The 27767-nt window shown below is 37.3% G+C and overlaps 1 protein-coding gene across 13 annotated transcripts in view; it reads right to left on the minus strand.

Annotated features, from left to right (window-relative positions):
* MAGI2 (membrane associated guanylate kinase, WW and PDZ domain containing 2) overlaps positions 1–27767 on the minus strand; it is a 703046-nt gene that overhangs the window by 62846 nt on the left and 612433 nt on the right. For 7 of the 13 annotated variants that reach the window (XM_063396963.1, XM_063396959.1, XM_063396965.1 and 4 more), the window contains 4 exons: positions 24168–24357; positions 8611–8702; positions 2454–2646; positions 1388–1474 (listed from right to left, as the gene is read on the minus strand). In XM_063396963.1, the coding sequence (XP_063253033.1) occupies positions 1388–1474; positions 2454–2646; positions 8611–8702; positions 24168–24357 (562 nt within the window). Of the gene's footprint in view, positions 1–1387; positions 1475–2453; positions 2647–8610; positions 8703–14008; positions 14051–24167; positions 24358–27767 lie in introns of all 13 variants that reach the window. The other 6 variants (XM_063396964.1, XM_063396962.1, XM_063396968.1 and 3 more) reach the window with 4 other exon arrangements.

The following is a 27767-nucleotide window of genomic DNA, read 5'->3' on the forward strand; positions in this document are numbered from 1 at the left end:
AGTGAAAAAGGAGTCCATGCACACTTTAGTATTGCTCTACAGTAACAAGAACAGAAAACAAGTTAAAACTTGTGGGATTTACACATTTTTTAGTGCGAGCATTTTGGCAATGGAAAACAGTAAATTTACACTTCCAGATGGGAAAAAAAAATATATATATTCTTTGCAGACTTAAGTTATTTACACAAATCAGCATTTATTGATGGTTTTAATACAGAACTTTCAGATAAATGTAAGTATTATGTTTTCTGTTTGAAACAACAAGAGTGTCAGAGAAATTTTACTGAACATGTGAGGAGCTCCTACATATACAAATACATCCTAGGTAGAGAGTCTGCAAATTAGACCCTCAGTGTGTGTATATATTAATAAAATAAAATCCAAGGACAAGCTGTTGTTTTCTCAGTCAGGTGTATCCTTTATCAGTCCTTCTGCAACTATGAAATAAAGTAATTAGAGAGTATAAAGAGGAAGAAAAACAAACAATTATTAAACTCCTGAAAATCTCTAAGAGTTGTTGTACCAAATCTACAGCTAAATGCCATAGTCAATGACAAGAGAATTCTCATTTTCTGGCTCTGTTGTGTTTCAGAAAGCTGAATAATGTTTATGTCAGTATGGCTGCAATAGAAAGGAAATTCTCTTACCCTGTAGAATGACCAAGAGCTGGCTTGGCCATAAAAGAATGCAACTGAATGCCATTAAATATAGAAAAAAATGATAAAAGAGGAAAAGCTTAAACGGCTATTCAACTGTCAACTGTGCAATAGCTATTAATCAGAAAAATTACATTTTGCTCCTGCCTGTGAAAAAATGACATTTTAATCCATGCTGTTCCAAAAATCATATTTTCCTAATCAAATTGTTTTCCATATCTTGTGAATTGTGATTTTCTGTTCCAGATCTGGGTAAGCATATGTACAAAATGGTAATTCCAGGTGAGGGCTAAGATGCATATACCAGCTACAGACAGGTGAGGAAAACACCAGATCCCTCTGTTGTATACATTCGTGCTAGTGAGAAATACCCATGAAATCAATTAGCCCCATGTATTAATATAACATTTTTCAGTCACGCCCAGTATGACTCGTTTAAAATTTTTCCACAAAGCTTATATTGTAACGCACCACATTAAAACCCTGTTCAGCTCCTGGAACGCTTAAACATTAAAGAGCTCCATGCTACATTCCCCGGTGTGGCACTCTCAAGGCCCAAGAATACCTGCAGGAGTTTTACCAGCTCGCTCGCTGCCTGCCCCAGGAGCCCTGACCCTTGGGAGTTTCACGGGCAGCACGGAGGGCTGCGGCCGCCCTGTGCTGGCCCTGCCCGCGGTGTGCACAGCGGCTGCCCCGCAGAGGAGCTGGCACTGCAGCAGGGCTGGCATTACCTTGGTTATTGGCCATTTTCCTCGCGCTGGGGGAGCTGCGAGGGGGCGTCGCACCGGGCGCGGGGGCACCTTTCTGGCTGGAGGGCTCTGGAGTCAGCAACAGAAGAAAGTCAGTCCTGCAGGAGCACGGCTGGCAGGGGGCTGCGGTGCCATGGAGGGACAGGGACTGCCAGGACGAGGGCGAGTGGGAGGGCGGCTTTTTGGCACAGGAGCGAAGGGGAACGGCGCAGGCAGCGACAGTGGATCTGGGGCACGAGCAGGCGGAGGACAGGACGGGCTGGCAATGTGGTTTTGCTCATTTCTGGTACCTCAGTGAAGTGTACTCACCACAAATGTTTTAAAAGTTCTTAAATAAACGCTTTCCATAACAAGGCAAAGGTTGTAATGGAAGGTCATCAAATTTTTCCATTAAAACTTTAATAGGTGCTGCCACACATTTTTCAAGGTCCTGATGTTTTTCAGCAATTGAGACTGAGCTAGTCTAAACATCTAATTTACTGCAAGTATTTCATATTGGTTTAGGTTCATTTTCTGAATGTGTCTGCTTGACAGAAGAATCCGGCCCTATTCCTATGAGCCACTTGTGCCTTACAGAAGATTTTCAGCCAGCTTGCATTGCAGTTCTGTGGGACATTCCAGATGACATCAGTGAGACCAGAAATGGGCTTTTAACACATACAGAAGTGAAATGAGATCCTGCCCTGAACAGTTAACAGTCTTTGAGCCTTTCTTTTATTGACGTACTCAGCTCAAATGGCTTTAACTTAGGTGAATGTTTAGTCCCCAAAGTGGACAAGAGGAGACACCACAGACCAAGACAGCATGGAACAAACCCAGAGCACTTATGGTCACCACACCAGGGTTGCCAGCATGTTTCCACTTCTGAAGGGAACAACACTCAGAGTATTTTTGTCAGAGAAACAAGGCACACATATTTACAATTATTCTTTCCTCAAAATGACACAAACATTCATTTTAATTTCCTCTATTTTTTAAAAACAGCACTGGTTTGTGCTGCCAGCATTGGGATCTGTTTTCCTTTTTGCCTTTCCCAGCCTTCACTCACCCGTGGGTAGCACCTTTCTCCTCACAGTAAGATTCACCTGCCCATTTCGGGCAGCGTTGTGCATAAGGTCAATCACATATCGGTGGGTCTTGCCGGCCACTGGGATCCCATCCACATACACCAGCTCATCACCAGGGTGGAGACGGCCATCTCGGTCTGCTGAGCCCATGGCAATCACTGCTCCAATGAGAATCTAGGCAGCAAAGAAACAAAATCCTGTCATACATTACACTGAGCCTCCCATTTAGTGACATGGATATTGCAGTGATGGTCTCTTTCTTCTGAAATTAGGCTAGTGATTTAGCACAGGTGAAGAGATCGGTGTGTATCTGAAAGCTTTGCCTGTCCTCTTGCTGGTATAAATGAAGATGCTTCCTTGCCTTTGGTAAGAAGGCAAGGTGTTTCCTACCTGCATAGGAGAGATACACCAGAGAATCATAATGTGAGTTCTGCTTGATAAGTTCAAATCAAGAAAAATCTGCCTCTCAGGAGTGTTGAGTTGCTATATGCTATGTTATATAGAAGACTTAAAAAGATTAATTCCATGTAAGGACCTTTTTTACTTAAAATTAGCAACTCTGTGTATTTCTTGTCAAAGCTGTGTGTTTTAAGCACCTGGAGTCATATACCTGAGGTCAGCAGTGGAAGTGACCCCACTACAGAGTTCGCTTTGGGACTCGTTAGGGGCAAAGAAGAACTCTACTAAATGTTATTACTCATAATGAATGATTGCTCACACAGTGCTTGATTAAAATGGAAAAAAGAGGAAAAAATGTCAGCTTGTTCAGGGCAGGTGTTTTTTTCCCAAATCAACATTTAAATGTAGTTTGTATGGAACATACAAACTAGTAAAAAATCTGTCCAAAACCTTTTAATGAGTTTCTCCACTTCCTATGCAGATAATTTCACATAGTCTGTTAGAAGAAGACGTATACATTTCCCTTGTGGAATAACTGCTAGAACAGTTGAGATTGATTCAAACAGAACCTGCTTTCTTTGAAAGAATATTAAAGCATTCACAGAGCGTGTTCCAAATGTTCTGTTCTCTTTTTCACTGTGAGAGTCTGCACAAAATGATGGATATGACATGCCATGTGACAATCTGCTCTAAATAATAAAAGATAACAGCTATGAAGCATTGCTTTTCATGATGAATTGCAAAGGCTAGATGTGGTAGTCACACAGGTGGGCCTGTGGTTTTTTTGTGGTCTTAGCTGCAGAGTTGCAAGTATCTCAGCATAGTGTTTAAATAAAATCTCCTGTGGAGCCTGGAGAATTTCCCCTGGTTTTAGCCTTCCTTTGGCTTACTTTTGCTTTCAAAACTTAGCAAAGAGAGAACATGAGGCAGCTTTTTCCTGCTTTCTGGGGTTCTTGGGATCCTGTTAAGCAGTGCCAGGCTGAGTAGCTAGAGAGACTGTTTTAGGTTCTCCATTCTGTTCTTCAAATGGTGAAAAAATATACCTCAAAGCTTTGGAAAATACTTTGTGCAAAATTCAACTATGAAATATGCAATTATGCTCCTTTACCAGATAGAAGAAAAGATCTTCTAGGCTACATTTAGCTTGTTATCCACAAAGTATTCTCAAAACATTTGAGAATTAGGCATCTCACATGAGTAAGAATTTATTCCTAGTTATTTTGAGAAGAGATGGGTGATAACTCTCTGCAGCTTGGGAGTTTGTAGGGACTGGCTTCCTCCCTTTGTTTTGTTGAGCATTTGCATTTTTTTCATAATTTTTTGATATTTTTCAAATATCAGAATAATTTTCAAATGTTAAACAATTTGAGCATCTTTAACCTTTGGGAAAAAAAATGCAGATCACAACATGGTAGGTCATCAGTATCCACAGCAAACTGGAAAAACTTTTTCTAGTTCTGACTAAGTAATTATTACTGATATTTCATATTTCCACCATGGAATGTGATTGTGTTACTCATCTCAGTGTCGGACTCCTAACATAAGCAGCAGAGTCATACTTCAAACACTTCAGCTAGGTGTGTTTGTCAAGATGATGGCCACCATATCTGTTATTTGGTATACTTAATAGCAAGAATAACTTAATTTTCCTACTTTTTCATTTTCTGTGTCTGAATTTGTTTCTTATGCAGTATCTGCCCTCATTTCATGGCTGAGAAGTTGCCACAATAGTTATCAATTCTACACGTAAAGCACAAATTGGAAAAATATATATCAGGATTTTATTACCTCTGAAATGTGGTTTCATACTGCCATGAGATTGCTTTGAATGCGTGAGGAGAAGGATGATGGCATGTAAGGAATAAAGAGTGTGTTGCAGAGAAAAGTTTCTCCCATTGTTTGAGATTAAACAGGACAAATTCTGGGATTCAGATGATTGTGGCAGAGCCTAATCTGGAATTAAAGCCTGTGTTGATTAATTTATACAGGTTCATCTGTTCTGATACTGACTTTGTGATTCTTGGTAATTATCTGAATTTGTATTTTAGTTTCTCTGAATATAACACAGTAGTTCCACAGACACACAGCAAAATTTACGTATATACACATAAAGGGTGATTCACCTAATTTTAAGTGTCAGTGATATCTAAATCCAAGCTAATCATCTGAACTCTGTCTAATAACTGCTAAAATAGGACTTACCAAGGCATGGCCTTATCCTAACATTTTGCTCTATGGAGATCTATGTCTCAGAAATGTAGAAAGATACTTGGAATGTATCTTCGCACTGATAATAAAAAGAATATAAACATATATCTTGAGGACATGTTTGAGAAAAATCCCAGTCTGTGTTGAAAAGGTAAAACTCTTAGAGAAATTATGTATATGTCCCTGTGATTCTGAGTCTGAGCTGCACAAATGTATGCAAAATACATCTCCCCTTTGGGACAGCAATTTGCAACTTCAGTAAAGTTCCAATTTAGGTGCTTTTGCAACATTTCAGTAATATTATAATTAACCATAACAGAATCAGATTATCTCTAAATCCTGAGGTTATTGGGAGATGTGACAAATAGCTGTTGTAGTGCAATATTATAAGACTTGAGAGGGGATTTGCACTGGCATAACTCACAGTCTTGATATTTGAAAGTTCCCAATAAATTTAAGTATTTCCTTTCAAAAGAATTTTTATGCTTACAAATATGGGAAGTGGAGTGGTACAGCAGCATTTTCTCTTTCTACAGTGCCAGGTAGCTGATATAACTAGAAGGAAACTAAGCCACAGTCCCTTTATAGTGTCAGTATTATCCTTCTAAAACAACTTTATTTGGATTCTGCTTCTTTGAAAAAGTTATTGCCTTATGCTGAAGAATCTGTATTCCTTTTAAAAATTCAAACCACAAAGACAAAAGCTTCCTTTTGTTCTGTGTTACCTGACTGCACAGCAGGAGAGCTGAAATAAAAATTTCAAAGTGACTCAGTTCTTGTTTCATAGGAAAAGCAGGGGTTTGGAGAACAGGAAAAAACTGCTTCTACTTTTCCGGAGGTGAAAGGATTGGGAGGCTGCAGGTAGGCTGCCCATGGGGGAGCAGAGAAGCAGTGGAGGAGAGAGAACAGAGTTAAGTCTTGTACTTTGAATACAAAATAGAGGGACACTAAAAAGAGTACATCTGTTGTGTTTATTGGTGTTGAATCTGAGCAGTGAAAACAAGACGGGCAACAACAAGGGAGTGAGAATTGAAAACCTCAGCACTGCAACACTTAATTCTAAGAAGGTGCCTTTTTGCCTTGTATAATTCTCAGCTTCAAGTTAGCTTCTTATTAACTCCTGAGGACTTTGAGAAATGTTTGCAAAGACACATGAAACCCATTGGATTGATAAGTCTTGGGGAAAAATGCTTTTGTATGTGCAAACCATGGGATAGAGACAGCAGCCTTGAGGCTAAGGGCAGGGTAAGAGCCTGCTCTACAGGACAGTGAAATGTGTTAAAGGGTGGTTCACAGAGGGCAGCATTTTTGGTCCTGCTCCCAAAAAATAGAAAGGTGCTTTTCTCTGCACTTGATACGAGCTATGGCTCTTTGACTTCAGACAGTAAAGTCAGGTCAGTGCTTTGCTGAAGAGACACTAGAAAGAGCTGATCCTCTGTAATACTTCAGTGCATATTGCATGTAGCTGCAGGGCAAAAGGCTTTTTTCAAAATTTCTTTTCTACTGGATTGCTGAGCAGAGACTCAAGTCACTCACAACTCCAGCATGTATTATGGATATGAACTACCAGAGTAGCAGATATTCTACATGAGTTTTCTCTTAGTCCCTTAGTTTGAAATCATTCAGTTTTATAGAAATAATCATCTTTTAGACAAGGCATTTGAGCTGTACTTTTCCCCATGAGATTGTCATAAACCTCCAACAAGCAGAGCCAGTCAGACATTTAGTCTGTGACTGCTTAATTATCCATTTGTAGTGAAAAACGCACTAAAGGAGACACCAAGAGAGCCTCTCACAAAATACTGAGCTGCCTTATGGCAAGGGACACTTTTCTGGGAGATAGGAAATGCCATTGGACATTACTGTCCAGAGCAGATAGAAGGAGATTTCCAAATCTTTACAAAATCATAGAATGATTTAGGTTGGAAAGGACATTAAAATCCTCTGGTTCCAATCTCCCTGCCATGCCATGGGCAGGGACAGCTTCCACTACACCATGTTGCTCAAAACTCCATCCAACCTGGTAGTGGTAAAGTGCCTTTTCTAGTGTCATTTCCAACAGTCTAAAAAGATAAAATGGAACACTTCCACTAACACCTCACAGATTTTCTTTTTGGCTTCACCCAGTAAGTGTGCTTTGAGAATTTACCGTGGCTGGGCTGTCCAGAAGGGACAGGAATAATGCTGAGTTGGAGAATGTGCAGATGATGGCTCAGTGGCCTCATTCATGTGCACTGGGACACGCTCCACAGAAGGAAGTTACACATCACAGGCCCTTCAGGCACACTGCAAGTGTAGAGGATGAAGCAGTGTTGTCTTGGAAGCTTTTTGAGCAGCTATACTTTATATTTGAAAAAAATATTGAAAATGCTTATTCTAAAGCAGTCTGAATTTCAAACTGCATTTGAAGCATCTCTTTTAGAATACACTACATTCTTTTCTTTTTATGGGAGACACCAATAAACTGTTAAGATTTATCAGTACCTTGACAGATGCTGACAATTTTAAACTATAAGAGCTTCTTTGTTTCTCAAAGCCATGTGCTAGTTAACCTTAAGGCTTGAATGAAAAATATACTATCCTTTATTCATTTGAATATGAAATATATAAATTATCGACTACAGAATATACAAATCTAATAATTAATTATACATTATCTCAGAAATGTGGTAACACAGGACTCAGACTGTGCTTAAAATTGTGATAAAGCACTATCATTACTGACTTGAGATTAGTCCTAGCTGTCAGACTATTAGTTCCACCATTAGATTTTTTTTGAAATTGTACTGATTCTGCCTGCTCTCAAAATTATAGTATTTAGATAGATCAGTAATTTATCAAAATGTGTACAAATTTGTGGTGTGTCATGCACATTTGTCCCTTATTTTCTGGGCTTCTACACTGTTTCTTTTAAATATTGTGCATATGGTTTATTTTATATTATATTTTATTAGCAAAACATCTATGCTTATTTTATTACCTGTTATTTAGTTACAGGGGTACCTCCCTCCTAATGGTATAAAGCTATCATTTTTATGATTGTTGCCATACATGATGCTGTCATTTAACCTGGAACACTGACTGGCACTCCCTGGTGAGATCTTCTGTTTCTGGAAATAAACTGCATTGTTGACCGTGTCTTTTAACCACACACATGCATTTTGCATACAAATTGCCTACTCTGAAACATGGTTATGGATGGTCTTACATAAATGGATTTTTGGAATCTTCTGCTTAAACTTGATTTTAGAAAATCCAGATTATGAGATGCCAGGTCACACTCCTCAGCAATGGGATGAGTGATGCTCTGTTTCCACCTTAAATGCCTTCTTATTCTAACTTAATTCTCTGTGACACCTTTTAGATGTGAACAACCTGAGAGTTCTGTCTTTTTCTACAGATGAAAAGCCATTTTACTTTTAGCCTTAACATGGTGCTCATTTGGGTTCAGTTATGTAGTAATATTTTTCTGATCTTTACACATATTATAGAATGTGGAAGGAAAAGGAAAATCGGGAAGAAATAACTCACAGGCTGCCCAGGCTCATCTCCTCCCAGGATCCTGAAGCCAAACCCAGACTCCATTCTCCGAAGGTGAACATCCAGCTCCTTGTAATCGGGACCTGGTTTAAAGAGAATCCCATTGAGCAAAGCATTTTGGTCTTAACTTGAGAATTTGCATCAAATTCCCTCCCACCTTGTGTTTATTGCACGTGACTAATGGCATCCTGGTTGGAGCTGGTGGAAACAAATGGGCCACAGACAAAGAGGAGAATTGAAAATGTAGGTGCCTCTTGGAGGATGGTTATGTTCAGTAGAGTACACTAAAACAAACTAGAATACATTCACAGAAGAACAATATGTAAAAGTCTGTCCAAAATAGAGGTTAAAAATGTATCTTCTTCCTGAAAACTGACTGAATAATGGACTGCTCTTCATCCACCCCAGGTCTTTAATTTGTCTTTCCTTGCAGATCATTAAATCCTACAAGGAATAAACTGAAATGGGAGACAGAGATACACCAGTCCAACTCACAAAATATGAAAATCATTACAGTCCATTTAAGTTCCAAACACAGATATATATGTATGTCTTTTATGTAATGTAGCTTTTACGTATTCCACTTCCAGGTAATACCCTTAATAAGGAGTTTTGATGAAAATAATTATTATAAACCTCACAGTTCTCAGAGTTTAAATTGAAAGCTAACATCATTAACTTGAACTCCTTAATTCTACTCAGTTAAAGTTTCAACAGCTTTATGAAACAATAAGGTTGCATTTCCATATGCCTGCCTAACCTGTCTTTAACTTGTAATATATCAGCTGAGGAATACAGAATCTTTTAAAAGTCAGTTTCTTATAAAAGTGTCTTTAGCTTCACTTGAAAGAACACAGTGTTCTGGGATGATAATAATAATAATAATAATAATAATAATAATAATAATAATAATAATAATAATAATAATAATAATAATAATTTCAAATATTATAAAGTGGATCAGTAAGCATTTAGAGGACTAAGAAGTTGTCTATTGTGTATTGTGACTATAGCTTTGCTGGCATGCTCATCAGAGATGCTTTAGTCTCATCACCTAAAGCAGTGATTGACAGGAATGGTCTTTCCTATGGATTGTACTCTGGCCTATACAGGGTGACACAAAAGCTTTTGGCCAGTGTCAGCTCGTTGCTGGTCCCAACAGAAAAAGGGATGATAAGGTTTATTTCAGCAAACTGCTCATAAGTGTCTCCACTTGTGCCTTGTTCCCTCAGGGTGGAAGGGATTGCAGATGGTTGAAATATGGTACTTCAGCAGCTCTCACTTATAGATCTCCCCTCAAAGCCATAAGTGGACATCTCATAAACTGTGGAATTTGGCCCATGCCAAATAGTTTAGTATGGGATTAAAGCCGGATATATTTCAGTCAGGTATTATTGCAAAGACAGATACAGAATGACATGCACTAGCTCTATACTATGTGCAATAAAAAACCTCTGTAAACAGCAGCGTAGTGCATTATTTCAACAATCTGTATTGGTGAAAGTGAGACTGAAACACAAATATTTCAATTGGTAAAATAAAAATATTATTTCCCTATGAACTTGCTTCTCATATATTGAGAAGACAAACTCAAACAGAATCAAAAAGCTTATTATACTGACTTTTTCCATTTATTTAATGTGTCTCAACACTAAGGAGCAAATGAATTCTGGGTACAGTATGTTAGCTTAATGCTAATCATTTAAAAGTAGTGAGAAGCAAAGGAATTTCAGATGAAAGCAGTACTTTACCTGGTTTGCTGTGCCTACAAGGATGGGGCTTAGCACTAGGGAAATGGTTTTGTAGACACAGTGTGATCACCATTTGCAACCCAGGTTTAACACTCAAAGGCACTGTCTCCAGCAGTCTGTCACAAACTGAGCACTGTCTTTATTGTGCACAAGTGAATGAAAATGCACAGTTGGGAATACAATAAAAAAATGTAAGAATGTCAGGCTGTGAAGAATGTTTGCTCTGGCAAACTGAGATGAAAACGTCCCTCAGATAACACTGACAAAGCTGACCAAACCAGTGTTGGCAACAGATTCTAAAATAAGGGGTATTATTTATTTTTTAAAAGATGCTGTTTTTCTACCCCATTTAGAATGGAATAGATAAGCCATGAAAAAGTTGACCATGAAAAAGTTTAGGCAAAAAAATCCTGTATAGAGGCACACTTTTCTATGAGCCTTAACACAGTTTGGAGGCCTTTGGATTCACTGGGTTACAATGCTCGTTCAGAAGAGCCTTCCTTCCCAAAGGCTTGGAATTCCGTGGAGCTCATTTTCTGCTAACAGGTCACTGAAAACTGCTTTTAAAAATTCATGTTCTTTTCTGTTCCACTAAGGAAATAAAACACTGGAAAGGATCCCTGGGTCATCAAGTCTAGCTTCCTTGTTATTGCAAACCTTTGCAAGCAAGCAGCACACAGATATTACCAGTAAAGACAAAGGCAAAGAAGACACTGGCAACTGAAATTGTTTGTGGCCTTTGTCACTAGGTCACCCACCTTGCAGTAGTGTCAAGACAGGATCTCCACTGCCTGACTGGTACCCAAACCTGTGTGCTGTTTGAGCTTTCGTGTTGGGTATGATATGACTCCACTGGCTTCACTGCTTTCCATTGCTCTGGAGACAGATGCACCACAGATTCCTGAATTTACGTACCTGAAAGTGGATGTGACTTCTACCCTTGGTTTTTGTGCTCAAGTGATTCATGAAGTAAGACAGAAGACTTATTGCAAGGCTCTCCAATAATATTAATCTTGCATTCCAGATTCTTCTAGTAGAATTGCTTAGCTACTTTTTAGCCAGTCATCTCTACATTTCATGCTAAGCTCTGTCTTTTCCAGGCTAACATGGAAGCGTTAGAGTTATAACTGGCATTTTGTAAAATGTAAAGTATACATTAATTAAGCACATATCACTTGTTTGGTGTAAAACAATCAGTTACCAGGTTACTATGACTAACCAACTTTTGCTAAGCTCCTTTTGCATAGTTCTCAAGTTATCTCCATATCGACAGTTAGTCTTTGATCAAAAACATGTTCTAAAGCCTTACTGCTGCTGAGATCCTTTTTTCTTGTTTCTGAAAGACAGGTAAGTTGTTCACTACTTTGTGCTTTTCCACAGGAGCTCATGTTTGGTAGATTTACTAAAAGCCCCTGTGATTATGTGGCAGCAGTTTCAATATTCCTGAATATACATTGATTAAGTATTCTTACCCATATAAATGATTACATTTCATCTGATATTCCTCTAGCGCTTGCTTCTCCAGGATTCTGGTACTATTTTATTCCTCACAAAGGATTGTTAGACTAAATTTTGTGTTTTCTTACTGGAGCAGATTTTCAGTTGATCATACAGAGAAAATTACCTGTACTTACAGAAAATAACACTCCTGTGACTTGCAATATACTACAAAGTGTTGGTTAATATAACTTCATTATGGAAAATGTGTCTTTTTGTTTTCTCTTGCTAACCTAGATTAGCATCTTGTGGTTCATGCCAAGTAAAAAGAATAGGCTTGCAGGCAAGCCAATACTGATTTAACACTGTCTTTTCCAGTTTGCTTATCCTTCCAGTCAGCTTTATGTACCTTAATGACCTGTCTCCTACCAATTTTACTGAGAGTTTCACCTTAAAGTCAATATTTTGGCTCATCTCATATGTGAGTGACAAAGCTCCCTGTCCTTCCTTGCCTCTCTACACATTTCTGTTAGAAAAACAACTTTAACTTATCCTGCCAACAACTTCATTCTCTTTCTTTCTGTAGTTATACCACTTTGTCTCTTCTTTTTGTGTGAAGGAAAACTTTCTTAACAGTTCATTTGGCCTGGAAGAAAAAAACCTCACACCAATTCACTTTGCTAGGCTATAAAACCAGCTGGCTCCCCCATGAATTTGAGAATGGTATTTGGACAAGCTGTGATCTGATCATTGCTGCACAGTGAGGACAGTAAAGAGTGTTGGGAAATTCTTTCTGCTTCCTGAATGATGGGGGATTTGCTTTAAATGTAATTTTATCAGAATAGATTGTTACTGAACAATAGTGAGACCTCATGGGTGAAAATGTGATTACCAACTGCCAGCTACCTTTCTGCACTGTATTCATCTGTATCACTGGGTAACAACACACTGATAACCATGCATGCAGTTTCTTAAATGTTGAGAAAATATATACCTGAAAATGCTCAATAATTTTCTGTATGAGACAAGTTGAACAAGTACTATGTGATTTTACAGTGATAAACCTGGTATTCGGGATGATCTCGTAAATGTTGATATAAATTTTTTTATTAAATCTCTTTTATATTGCAATTAAAGGCAAGATGAAGTGCTTTGGTGTAATAATTTTACAGTCTTTCTGGATGTATTCAGCTACCTACTGAAAAGAAAAACTAATTTGGACTCCTTTGTTGAAGATGGTGAAGATTTCAGTTTCATACAGATGATTATAAATAGTGAATTATAATTGACACAAAACTACAATAACTTCATCTGAGTTTCAGATGCTCTTGAAAGATGTAAAAAGCTTGAAAACAGTCATGGATCTGCTGCTCTGCAATGTGAGTAGCTTTTTTAAAAAGCATACAAATTCCCTCTTGATATTTATAGAGAGGAAAGCTGGCAAATAAAAACTTCAGCATGAAAATCATCAAAGAAAAGAAAAAAGAACTGGTGTGCTAACAGTTATTCAATGTATAAACCCTACTGGTTTATGCAAAACCAGTCCAATGTTATATTTAATTTAGGATCCCTGTCCAACTTGTGTAGGACTAGAAAAACTTTGATAGGATTGTCAAAACAGCCTTTTTTTTTAATATAGGATGCCTGTTTTAGCTGTTCACTTAGCATGCTAACACTGGGAAATCAAATATTGCTGTTTTCTAAAAATGTCATTGCCATTTTACAAGATCAGTGTTGACTCAGATACCCCAGAAATCTCTTGATTTTGAAGGTTTTTGCTTTTACATTTTTACAGCACAAGATAGTATGAGAGCAAGGAATTGGTGACAGAATTAAGATAGAATTAAATTCAGATTTAAAAAAATGATTGCTTAAGCTTAGATTTGGGCATGAGCTATAGAGATACACTTGTATGCTAAAGAGTGAACACTAATATGAAAGTACACATAAAACACAGTACAACATAAATGAAAATTGGCTGAGAGAAAAAAAATACCTTTCCTTGCTCAAAATGCAAATCTATTATAAAAAGATTTGGCATAAGCATTCTACAACCCCACAAAGATCATACACAATAAAATGGTGACTGGGCAGTCACGACTGTCAATCATCTTGAGAAATGACTTAAAAAAAGAAGAACAGCTAAAACATAAAATGAAGGACAACTAGTTTACAGAAAACAAAGGCTGAAGAATACTTGCCAGAGGAATCCGCTCGAAAACCAGTCCTGGGCAGCACTTGTTCTGAATAGGAAAATGGGGAATTAAAGGTGAAATACATTTCTCAAGTTATTTAAAGATGCAGCATCAATTTCTGCTGTGTTTTGAATTACTAAAATGCATTTTCTATTTTTAATGACATTTTTTTTTCTCCTCCCCTCCTTCTTTACTTTCCATGAGGTACATGTACATATTCCTGCTAGATTAAGACCTCCCTGGCCCTTTCTGTGCAGAGTGAAAAAGATGGTGAGGTGGTAACATTTCTTTAACACAATGTTCTGATGAAGATAAAATTTTTAGTTTTGTTAAAATTTTGAAAAATAGTGACAATATTTGTGCTTATTCAAGTACAGCAATAAAAGGAGAAGTTTAATGGGTGTGTTTGGATGACTTGACCTCAGATGACTTGACTCCTGCTTTGATACAACTCAATTGCAAACTGTCTTTTCTCATCAAGAGGAAGATTCCTCTAGAGGGATATATGTTTCCAATAAGAACAACTGATTGTACACGAAGATAAATGCACGTAAATCCCTTTAACATATTTTTTATGCAGGGAGTTTCAAAGTATTTACATTTCACTATATGAAGTGCAGCAAATAACTCTTATTTTCATATAAAACTACTTTGATTGCATTAGAGGAATCTGGATGAAGCTGATGTAGCTGAATTCAGTCGTGCTTCCTTTGCTAATTTTGAAATGTTCTGAACAAGAATTTCTGTTTTATTATTTTGGCAGCGTCCAGAGCGAATTGCAAAACATTCCAACCTGGAAGTGATTTCTATTGGCCTACACACAACAAAGGGGCAAATAAGCGATGGCATTTATGTGACTATAAGCCACAATATCACACCATGCATATTTCATGCTATAAAGGAGATAAGTTATTTCACAAGAGCATTTGTAGGACAGTGATGCAACCTATGAGTATATATTATCTTCCTAAGACAGAGGGGTGAGAGACATAACACAGCATTTCCTCTGTGGGAAGCCGTGTGCTTTGAGAGTTTAGACTAAAGCCACCTGCCTTCTGCTTCCTAAAGGCAGCACGGGCTGCAAGGGCAGCAGCTGAGCGATTCAGAGTTCACCTGACATAGTACTGAACAAGTTGTTGTAGGGCAAAGGTATTTTCCAAAAGATGTCTCCCAAGAATGCAGATTTTTTTGGTAAGGATATTTAGATAACAGCCTTGTCCTGTCCAAATCTAGGTCCACTGAATGGGAACATCCATTTGGATTTGGTGTTCCTGTTGCATTTGTGTTTACTGTCTGTGTTGAGTTGTGTCACATGGGCTATGCTGTTTGATTTTATAGGTGGCTGCATGTCTTCACTTTGATGGTTAAAGGAGACAATTCCTTCACACATTTCAGATGTTGTACAGTGATTTGGGATCCTTCAGGTGTGATGTGCAATCACACACCTATAAATGTAAAAATTCCACCAGCACAGCTCCTGAAAACCAAAACCATTGAAACTGATGCTGCTCCACTGCCGACTTGGAGAAATGATTTTTTTACTCACAACCTTTCAAGATTGTAATGGAATTCTTACAAGAGACAAAATTATTTTAATACAGAGAAAGCAATTTCATCTTGATAGTCTCAATAAGCTTTTGGGTTTGAAGATACACAAGTTTTTCTCTTGGTCACTCAGCTAGAATTGCTCTTCAGAGCTGCTGTAAGATTTCCTCTTAAGCTTCTTACTCTGTTTCCATTTCTGCTTCCAGTCACTCTAATATCACCCAGAACTGGTCTCAAGCAGCAAAGTGAAAGAATCACCACCATTCTCAAACAGTGACCAATTAGGGACAACTTGCTCTGTTAAGACAGCCAGCCCTATATTTTAAGTAAGTTAGCAGTGTCCTTTCTGGGAACTGTTATTTGTGGTCAAGAAAAAGTGCCTGTCAATGGTTTCCTTCAAAGCTAATCTCATGAAGTCTTCTGATATGGCTTTTGTTCCTTTGCCTTGCAGAACTTCATGTAGATTCTCGAAGTGTTAATTAAAATCTTGTAATCAACCATTCAGCACCTAGCATGTGTTTTCACTGTAGTTTAGGAATTCACACATACAGAAATTGGAACTGTGCTATGCTGAAGATGCTGAATCAAACCCTAAAGTTTTTAACTATCTGATCACCAGAAAGATAAACCGAGGTGCAGATCTGTGGTTTTGGAAACCATAGCAAAGCAATATTTGTATTAGGAAGAACCTGCTGTCAGCAGTATGGGTCTCTCAGCAGCACATATAATTGTGATAATGTCACTGACACTTCAGAAAACAACACCTGTGCTCCTGCCACAGCAAACTGTTAGCAAATAGCAGAAAACATCAAAAGAAGAAAGATCTGTACAGAACCTTTAACATAGAGGAAGGGACTGAATTAGCACTATCTCCATCTGCAATATGCAGAGATAAGTAGTTTTTATCAAAACTCACCAAATTCTGTGCTCAAAGACCCTACAGAAAAGCAACTTCCAACAGAGGAGGAAGGACTGCTGGGCCTGGTCCTCAGCTGAGCAGAATGCACGTCCTTTGTGCACATCCTGGTGCCTTCTATTACTAAGGATAAATTGAGCTGGTAATTTTACCAGAATACTGAGAGACTCCAGTGAGCTTTGTTTTATAGAAATATGTCAGTTAGGTTTATAGGAAACTAACCTTACGCAAGCTAATTCGAAACTTTCCATTTATTTATTATTAAATTAATTTTGACATTTTCTAAACTTTTAATAGATTTTAAAAAATATATTAGATCTCCTGCCTCCACCTCATAAGAAATGAGGTAGAAGAATAAGTTTTGGAGAGGTGAGGACAAAGAGACAAGCCTACCCAACACTGCCACGGGGAAGAGGCATTCAAAGTGTTGGAAGTTTTAAAATGATGACATAAGATTTTTGTAGTCTCCCTATGATTCCTTTTTTGTCAAACATCTGCAGATGCATTGCCATGAGTATTTGTAGTCTTTCATGTGAAATAGGAATGAAGTACCTACAAAGTAGAGCTTGAAAATATAATAAAACATTTGTTACATTCACTAATATAATTTCTTTTTGGTTCAGCTAAGTTGTCCTAAAAACAAGAATCAAGAAAGTAAAACTAAGAAATCTTCTGAACTGTTATTTGTATATAACTGTAATTAAAGTAAATCTCCACCACAGTGATGACTCCCTGTGCTCTGGAGAACAAGGATGCAGCTGTGCATTTTGAGATGTCTTGCCATACATCAAGATGTGGGGATTGGAAGTAGATCCTTCCAATCCAAACCATTCTATGGCAATCATTATATGATTCTTTGCATGTCAGATGAATGCAAAGCAAAGATTAATTTTGCTAATAGAAGACAGAACGGTAAAAATCTTGCATATCTGCCTTCATGTTTAGTCTAAAATTAATTACACTCATAGATTTATTTAATTTTCATTCATTCATTTTAAACTGAAAACTGTAAAATATTTGTGAAAATAGACAATCAATAAATGAGACCTGGGACATAATGCTGATTTATATGAAATCAGTGGTGAAAATAGCAGGATTCTTTGCTGTCAAGATACAGCCATAGGAGCACAATTCACCCACAACATGACACAAGGATATTTTTATTTACACCAGGAGAGCCACTGGTATTCCCTGGAGGAAGAATTATGCTGATGAAAGGTAGGGACAATATTTGATATTTGTTTTCCATATTCTGTTCTTTTCTGGATCAGCTTTCGTTGAATGCTAAATACATGGAACAAAACCAGCACAAGAGAACATCTATATTTCAGCATATGAGTACTAGCCATGCTTTAGGTAAATGGGAGTTCCACAAGTGAGAAGAATGAGTGTGATTATGCTGCAATGTCCTTTCCAAAGCTGTGCAAGCAGCAGTTTGGCACAGCTCATAGGCACTGCAGCACCCACTTGTCTCATGCACCTGTGGCCAACTCCCCTACGCCTACAAGTCAGATCTGTTAAATTTTTACTTCGACTCTTAAGTACATGCTGTCACTTTGCAGATCAAAATCTATTTGTATACCTTTTAGTAAAGTGTAAATTGTTAAAGAGAAAGAAACACTGCATCTTTAACACCGCCATCAGCTGTAAAACTGACACTTCATATTAGCAGAGGTCATTAGGGACCTACTTTGCAATCCAGCAATCAAAATCATTTTACATCCATGGTACTGTGATGATTATATACTCATAATTCCATTTGAAAATGCTTTTGGTTTCACTGTCAGTTCATATAAGCAACAAATCCATTTAGTCATGGTGAGTAATTCTTTCTGCAGTGATGAACAATACAAAACCATTTGACATTAGTCTGCTAAATTTCCTCTCCTTTTATTGTATATCATCTCTTATTAAAAAGAAATGCTTATATTCCTTTAGTAATAGAAGTTCTTAGATCCTCTCCTTGCTGTTGCTTCGGGTAGCAATAGATTGAAGGAAAAAATCAACATGGACTGTTTGGAGATTGCTTTGAGAAATTCCCTTCCTATACATCAGTTGTTCATACTCTAGGTCAAGGAGGAGTTTGATGATAATAGACCTTAATTAGGAATTTCCCAATACTTTTATTTACTAAGTGAAGGTAGGCATGACTTGCTGACATAAGGGGCACTAACTGGTGAATATAAATATTGAAAGATATGAGATATGCAAGAAAGGTTTGAAACTAGAACCTGATTTTCTAGTTTACAGTCCCAAAGCCTTCCCCCATACAAAATCTCCTTTATGCAATAGTTCAGAATATTAAGTATTAAATGCTATCATAGTTCAGCATATATATGCATCTGTAAATGGATGTGTATACATATATGTTAAAGCACCATAATCAACATATGATTTCTTTTTAGACTAAAAACGAGCAAAAATAGGAAAAAATGTTAGAGGTATTTTTTTTCTCAGAAAAATACTGCTTGAAAAAATTGGCAGTACCAATCATGTGAAAAATTTCCTTAAATTTTTAATATTTTCAGTCTTTAATTTTAAACTGTAGCTCTTCAGCCAACAAGCACTGGCAGGAAAATTCTGCTTAGCTGTAGACTAAAAAACCCTCAGGTGGAAATGCATTCAGTGCTAGACACCTAATAGTTTTTTTTATGTTTCATGAGTATCAAATTTAGAAAACATCGATTGCCTTAGTATTTTTCTGCAAAACTGATATTTCTGTAGTTACACATTATGGATCAGTATAATGCTGTCTGATGAATATTTCCTACTTTAACACATAGCTGTGCTGAAAACCTGGAGTGATCCTCCAGAGAAAAGGTAGCCCGTGGATATGAATTGAATTGCTTTTCTGTGACCCTTACAGAAAGGTATTTATAAGTCGGCCTAAGAATGGATCTTATTCTGTGGAAGCTAATTATGCAAATACGTTTGTTATTTACATATTTCACAGGTGTCGGTGAACTTTGGTTTTTGGTTGTTTTCCAATTTTTTTAAATCTCTGGCAGTAAAAAAAAAATACATAAAACAGATGATTTGAAAGGAACTTGAGAAATTCAAAATACTGTGGTCAGAGGAGAAAATAACATGGGAGATTTGAAAGAAAGTAACCTTATCACTGGCTTATCTCATTCCTTCTACTGGCACTTCTGTGTCACATCACCAGCCTTGGCTAACTGAAAGACAAATGTAACCCAACCAATGTAAAAAAAAAGATTTGCCTCTTTCCTTAGAGGAATATAACATCAAATTTCTATTATAACTAGAGAAATATTACGGCATTATGACTCCCAACAGCTTTTAGACTCTTGGTTGACTAATGTCTGCCTACAGGGGTGTCTGAACAAAGTTTTTATAAACTGTGAATCTACAATAAACAAAGTTCAATATAAAATATAAGATAGGATAAGGAGAATTTATAAAAGCAAAATTTAAAATTCAGGTGAATGAAGTCTCCTAATGATATCTCGAGGGTTCCAGTTACATCTGTAACACTATGCCTCATATGAAGTCATAATTTTTTCATTAATAGGAAATTCCTGTTCTGATGTTCCATTTTCTACCCAACCTGGTTATCAGAAGAGTCACACTGTCACTTAGAATCTAAGAGTTTTTGTAAGGAGAAGGGAGCTAAAGGTTTTGCTTTGAATTAATAGTAGGACAGAAAAAAGGAAAAAGTATCCAGCTGAGAAGAAAGTTATGTTGGTATTCTTCACCATGGAGAGGAAATAAGGAGAGAGGGTGGAAGAGAGTAAAAATAAAACCTCCAAGACCAAAACAAAAAAGCAAAAAACCAAACAAAACTGAAACAAAACAAAACAAACCAGAGAGATACAGTAAAGGAAGAAAGCATAAACCAATTTCCCATCTTTTGCTTTAAAGCAGTAGCTTTAGATGATGTGGTAGTCCTCCTTAGTATTTGGAAACCCCTCATGCTCCTTTTTTATCTCCTTGGAGCTTTGAGCATAGGTGATAGGTGACAGCAGAGGCTGGTGACAGCTAGGAAGGAAGAGCTGGCGGGCAACAACTGAATCATGACAAACAATTTTCAGAGGTACTGTGACTTCCAAAATAAAGTTGCACCCTGTTCTTGTACTAATGCATCATTTGACTGACTCTATGAAACTATTTCCCATGCAGATGTGGCAGCGCTTTGTAATTCATATGTAATCATTACAAACTGAAATCTTCCCATCACAGGGTCTTGCAGGTTCTTCATGTTCCTTAGGTGGAAAAACATTCCTATAGAATGAAAATCATACTTTTTCATTGAGACTTCCTGCTTGAAATCCCATTCTTGCTATCGTTAGGTAGGGATGAGCTAGAGGCAACACATTGGTCTAGTTCTTGCTCTGCTTTGAGTCATGTTGCTTGTGCTCCTCACAGAACTACCCTGCTTTTCATAACTTGCTTCACTCCCTCTCTGGCTGGGAAGCAGGAGGCTTTTATGAGGCCCTGGTGAGAGCTGACTGGGGGGAACCCTATGATAAAAGGCTCTGTAGAAGTTCAGAACTATAGAAGTACAAAAATGAACTGTTTAGTAACAGAGTCTCACAATGGGAGAAACAAAAATTTTGCACTCTCTTTCTTTTTGAATTTTCCAGGTCATGATTGTTCACTTCTCTGCCCTATTTTTAGAAGATGATGATGAAAAGAAGGTCTTGCCAGATAAGGAGATAAGACAAGCTTGCTTTGAGATAAGAAGTACTTAAAAAAACCTCAAGTAGCTGAACTTTCCCTGTGCACTTTTAGGGTAAGTTCTTCCCAAAGATAACCAACCTGACACTGCCAAATGGCAGGAAACACTGTTGTCTTGAAACTCTCCCTCACAGATACTCAAATTAGATGACACTTGACTCAGAAATGGATTTCCTTCCTGTTGTTTCCATCTTCAGGAAACAGGGCAACTATGCGGAGCTAAGGCTTGACAAATTGAATTTGCTAAAATGTGTCCTTATGGCATTCATGAAACAAAAATGTCAGGGAGAATAGAGATCTTTGGAGGCAGCTATTTATAAATAAGGGATATGAATGAATACAGACAAGATCTGGTCGGGAACAGTGGAACCAAGTCTTAGATAAAATGTTGAGGGGATAGTGGTGAAAGAAGATAAGAAATTTAAGTTTCCAGGATTAGCTGGAAGATGGGACACTGCTGGAAATCTAGGATAAGGTTACTGCAGTCTTGTTTTTTATCCCTTCCTTTCTTGTTTTGGGTCTAGCAGCTTTACAGTTTTTAATTCTTTGTTTTTCTAGGCAGCTAGCTGAAAACATCTCACATACAGTTTCCAGTTGCCTTTTGGACAGAAATCAAATGTAGTTACACCATTTAAACTCAGGCTTTAGCATAACTCCAACCCATGTATTAGATGCTCTTCCTGTGGTAAAGTGTGTACTCCTTAACACAGTAGATCATATAAGTAAAAGATAAGAGTTCATGTTTGTCAAAGAAATGCTCAGAAAACTTGAAGAAAGCACCCATGAATATTGAATGGTGTAAGATATCTTGTAATGCAGTATATAATCTTTTGGGGTTTAGTGAGTCTTTGTAGTTGACATCAGGTCTATATTCCCACAGTTTTGTGAAGGGCATTCCCCAGTAAGATCAAGCCTATACTGGGGATCAGGATGAAAGAAAATGCTATATAAATATGTATGTCATATATCCATATGGCATTTATAGTATTTTCTTAATTGTCTCACAGAGCTATTTGTTTCCATGCAGGAGGTCTGCACTCTTGGCCTGATGACTTTAACCACAGAAGATGGTGCTGACTGCTGAGTGGAAAGATTTTTGTTCAACTATATAACTTCCAAAGCTATAGATATGGGAAATGATTATTTGCAAAGGATTTTCTGTTTGTTAGAGCTTTATACAAAGCCAAGAGCTTTTTAAGTAGAGAAGCTGAACTAGATAAAATCCTTTCTAACTATGGAATGGATTCCTTTCCTTAATTTATCATATACCAAATTTTATAACTTTGGGGAATAACATTTCAGTTCAAACAAACGTTTTTATTTATATATTAGTCTAGCCCTTATTGCACAAGGGAAAGACGGGAGATGTCTGAAAACTACTTCCAATCTTTGCTCAAAACTAGACCTACTTCTTTCAAACCTATTTGGCCTAGTCCACATAGTATCCTGATCTCTACTTTAATGAGTTTTACAATTAAAAAATTATAGTCTCTTTTTGTACATTGTCTTGGGAATACCAGCCAACATGGACTACATGGTGTTTGTAAATATACTGGAAAGTTTAGTTTCTGTGATTAAGTTTAGTTTCTGTGAGTTTATAATTGAAGATTAAATACCTTTTTAGAGGGGTCTAAGTAAGTTCTCCAATCCATATTTAGGGCAATTAAGATACCTGGTATTCCTCAAAAAAACCCAGTGATTTATTTAGAGTACGTAGAGTTAAATTTGGGATCTTAATTTCAGGCACTTGGTAAATAAATAGGAAACATCAACAAATATCTAAAAAAAAATCTGGATTATGGGAAGTGAGTTTTAGGGTGACAATCTGTACTGAGAAGTGTTCCACTAATAGGATCAGAGTGGCAGAAGATGGTGGCACTGGCCACAGTGGCAAAGAACTGAGCAGTATGAAATGCAGCTTCGAGACTAGATCAGGGTTTACTGAGAGTTATGTAAAATGAACTCTGGTGTTCTTCCAGCACATCTATTCTTGTGGGGACTGGGAATACCAAAGCCAAAGAGGAGATGCTGATACTCTAACTAATGTACAGGCCAAGGCAAGTAGGAACAGTATGAACCCAGTGTTGGGAACAATAATGTATTTCCTTCAGACTATCACTTTGCTGAAGAATGTGAACATTCCAGGGCTCTGGGCCCAACTAATATTAATGGGCTGGTCTGAATCAGCTCCAATATCTTATGTGTAATTTATACCATATTTTGATCTATAGGCTCAAGTATTTTACAAAATGAATTGTAAGGCGGCATGTGCAAGTAATGGCAGGGGTGAAGAAGCTTTCACTAAAAAAGTAAACTATTTTAAAGACTTTATCTTAATAAGTGAAAAGGCTTCAGACAATTTAGAACAACATTTTTAGCTAAAATGTTCTTTACAAAAGGAGTAAATAAGTCTAAACCCTTTTATTCTTGTTGTCAAAAATATGGGATATATTTCCAAAACCATGAGAAATTAAATCAAGATGAGCATCATAATGGCTCAGTACTGTTTTGTATAGGCCTTCAGATAGTACTTTATGCTATGGGTTACTTTTTAACTAACAAGGACAATGTGAAAACTTGTCAAAGATATTTTATAAAAACAAATACTTTTGAAGTTTCTTTAATAAACGTCACTTTGAAGTGAAAGTAGGTGAAATTCTTTTTTTCATTGATAAATTCACATCTTCCTATTGGTTGATGATGAAAAAAAACCCACAGTAAAATGTGGTGGCACATATACTGTGCTTCACCAGTCAAAATGGGGAGATCAAAAATATAAGGAAAAAAACACCTATGAAAGCCAAATATTAGAAGCTAGGCAGGATCTAAGAAAATATGTAAGTGTACAATTGTTGAAACATTTACAATGGGCTCTATTTACTGGAACGAAATGTAGTTTCTTTAAATTAAAAAGATAATTACAGAAAATTATGTCAATAGTGACACATTAATAGGTAAAATTTTAGGTACTAAATGGTCAGCAGGGTCAAGAGAGCTTTCACTTACGCCTACTTTCATAAATAGCTCTTGATTTCTCATACAGCTCATATGGGTCAGGTTTTCGTGGATCAAAGGCCTCTGTTGAATCAGGAAATGAACTCCTGTGAAGAGTGGGTGGATAGGGAATATTCTGTGGCATAGCTGGAGCAGACACACTTGTTTGAGGGCTGCCTTGATTCTCCCATCGTTCCATCATCTGGAATAAAAACATACAGAGAAAAAAAATGAAGTTTTGTAAAAACTGTGGCTTCTACAATGACACCAAAGACAGTGATTTCTGTTGAAGATGTGTTTTTTTAAAATTAGTGAATTTATTTGCTGCCTTTTGAAATGAAAGCTGTGTGTTGTGCTGTTTATAAAACGCCTTGGCTAAATTTACTTAATTTGTTGCTCATGGCAAGATGTGACCTTTCTCAGGTTAGATTAGGCCCAGCATTACCTCTGAAGCATATGGAGTGCCTCTCATAGAATGTGCTGAGCTACTGGAAATTATTTGCTAAAGGTGGAATCTGCAGGTTTGTAAAGGCACAATTATCAGATTCATCAAAGTACATAACATATATGAAGGTAGTGCTCAACAAAGAAGGGACAGGCTGTGCAGCAAGTGAATGACCTTAATGCTGTATCTTCTGAGAATACATGAAAATAAATCCCTGCCCAAAGCAAAGTAGGTAACTGTAACTGGGAGCAGAATTTACAGCTCCAACTGAAGATTTAAAAAACCAAAATCAAACCCAAAAGAAAATCAAAATAAAACGAAGAGAAAATTATTACAGCACATATTCAAGCATCTAGTGTTCAAAAAAACCCCATTAATGTGGCATTAAACAAACAAGTTTCCAAGCATGGGATAAGGCTTTCAACTGTTCCAGGCCATTTACAGGAAAGAAGTCTACAGCAGCCTATTGTCCATGCATGTGAGACACCTCAGTTCAGGCTTTTTTCAAGATTCTCTTTTGCAGTCTCAACATACACATCAAGCTTGAAGATATGATAGGCTGTGCAAAAGAAGGCTTGAGGACCTGCTTCTTTTTTTTTTCAGAAGAAGTCAGCTACAAATCAGACTGCATTAGCAAATTTCTTTGAAGAGGCTAAACTAAAAAACCACAAATGTTTATCCCAGGAAATGAGTACTTGGCTATTCATATAACCCCTTCTGAGGATAAGGGTGGTAAAGCCTCCAGAACACTGTGTTCTCACACATAACCCAACAAGGCTAATTACACAAAAAATGCCACTTGGAAACAAAATGATCTGTAATTAAATTCCACTGACTTCTATTGTTGTATTAGCAAAGGTTTCTCAAAGATGATTGCAGGTTTACAGTGAGCTTGCTCTACAAATTCTGTGACTATCATTTGTCTTTAGTTCCTTGGTTTCAGAGGGTGTTTGGGTGAGCAGGTAGGCTTTCCTCTCTGTTCTGATGATTAACTGCACCACGCTTTTTTCACACCAAGTATGCGTGGACTGCAGATGTCTTAGTGTCCTACTGGTGAATATGCTGAATAACTATCCTGCTGCATATCCCAGGTGACCTGGCCTTAGGCTCATACTTAAGAATAAACAGATTATAGATATTGGCCATCTTTATTGTCAAGGACCTCATTCTTTTACAAAGTATTATTATAATTCAAGTTGTGTTTCTGTCAGAATTTCAGCAGCAAGTAGGGCTGGTTCATTCAAAACTGTAAGTATGTAAGTATAACATTCTGTGCAGTACAGTGGCATATGGAAATACTTGAGTTGCCATGGAAATAGCTTAGGTACAGGAATGTACCTTGGGTACCTTCAGGTACCCCTTACACCAAGATAAATTTATCCTCTTCAAATAATTAGCTAAATTAGCCTATGTGATAAGTCACATGAATAGCACGGTACTACTTCTGACAGCCCTAAAGAAATTACCTCCAGTAGCTATGAACACTTATACAATATATAATTGCATTATGGAAGTGTAAATTCAAAGATCTCTAGAAACACACCAGATTATGATCCCTATGTCTAAATAGGAAAGAAGAACTAAGCTCAACTCAAGTTCCTTATGATAAAGGAAATTACCAGAAAAATAGAGTTAGGCTTTACCTTTCCTAAGGAATTTGAAAGAAGAACACAAGCCAGTGAAACCAAACTATCTATCTTATCATTATGAAGATGAAAGACATGCAGGGCCATGTCTATCTAGAAGTGAAAGACTCCTAATTTCTTGGAAAGTGCTGGGGAAATAGATCACTTACCTCTTTCAAAATGCGTAACTGGACAAAATTAGACTACTTAAAGAAAGATTTTAAAAAAGAAGGGAAAATATAATTATCTTTGATGAGCAAACTTTACCCTGGAGAAAGGACAGGAAACTGGAGATCAATTGGCAAAACCCTACTGGTTCCCAATGTCTAATTCTTGCTTGCTGGTTTGCTCTAAATCTTCAAGTGTGAAGTTCAACCAGCTAAATAAGCAGATAAATAGAAGGAGAAGTATATCTCCCAAACCCATATCAACTAATTAAACAGTCACCTAGCGTTCATTAGTGGAAGTTATCATAATGCTACTTCAGAAAAGAAGGCATTCTTGAAAATGAGTAAACACAGTAGTAAGGCAGGACATCAAATCCAAACTGGGGCAATGGTTTGGTGACATTGCTCATGGTCATTTTGCACTAACATTATACATGATATACATATATAGTATATGCATATATAGTATATGCATATAGTATATACATAGGAACCGCTGGAAATATCTGTTACCCCAGGTTTCCTTTGCTGTAACACAGATACAGGCTGTGCTGAGGGCTTGGGGAGGCTTTCTAAACCTCCTGTGCTGGCCTTACTGCTTCAGACTGTCTGCAGACAGTGCTGCAGGCACCTGGTTTCAATCTTATCTTCAGGCCTTGGACATGAGAAATGTATGTCTGACTATATCTCTAGTTAAAAGTGGTGACAGAGAGAGGAACTACCTTAACTTGGTTAATCATTAGTGAAATCTCTTGCTGAGATTACCCCAGAACAGAGTAGCAGTGAGCAGTCAGCCTGCCTGCAGGTACAGCACACAATGGTGCTCTATTATGCTGTGAGCCCTGGTTTCCTCACACCGTTGAATGAAAAACTGCATCAACTCAGGTAGTTTCTCTAGATTCTGATTATTGGCAAATGCTACTTGAGCATGAACTACCATACTGTTTATATAATGAAATGTTGCAGAAAATCATCAACAATAAATACACTGATATTTATATATTTGACGTGTACATGGAAAGGCTAAGAATGGACAGAAGGAGGTCTTACAATGTGGATCTTTAACAAGTGAGCTCCAAGATATCTATTTCCTCACTTTTAATCTGAGGTTAAAGGTTGAACACTCCAGCCATTCAGGAGTCTTAAACTGGTGAGAACAAGCCAGCCTTTAATAATCTGATTTATTTTCACAAATGTCCTGCTACACAGATGAACAAAGCAATTTATGTAATACTTCAATATATTGTTTACAGACTCTATTCTTCTACAGCAAAACCACTATATACTGAAGCAGTCTGATGAAGCTGCAACAGCTGATTAATTGCTATTTGTACTTGACAGGGTACAAAAATTATTTTGACAAAACTTAAGCATG

Source organism: Prinia subflava, chromosome 4, assembly GCF_021018805.1.
Source record: "Prinia subflava isolate CZ2003 ecotype Zambia chromosome 4, Cam_Psub_1.2, whole genome shotgun sequence".
In the NCBI taxonomy this organism is placed as follows: domain Eukaryota; kingdom Metazoa; phylum Chordata; class Aves; order Passeriformes; family Cisticolidae; genus Prinia; species Prinia subflava.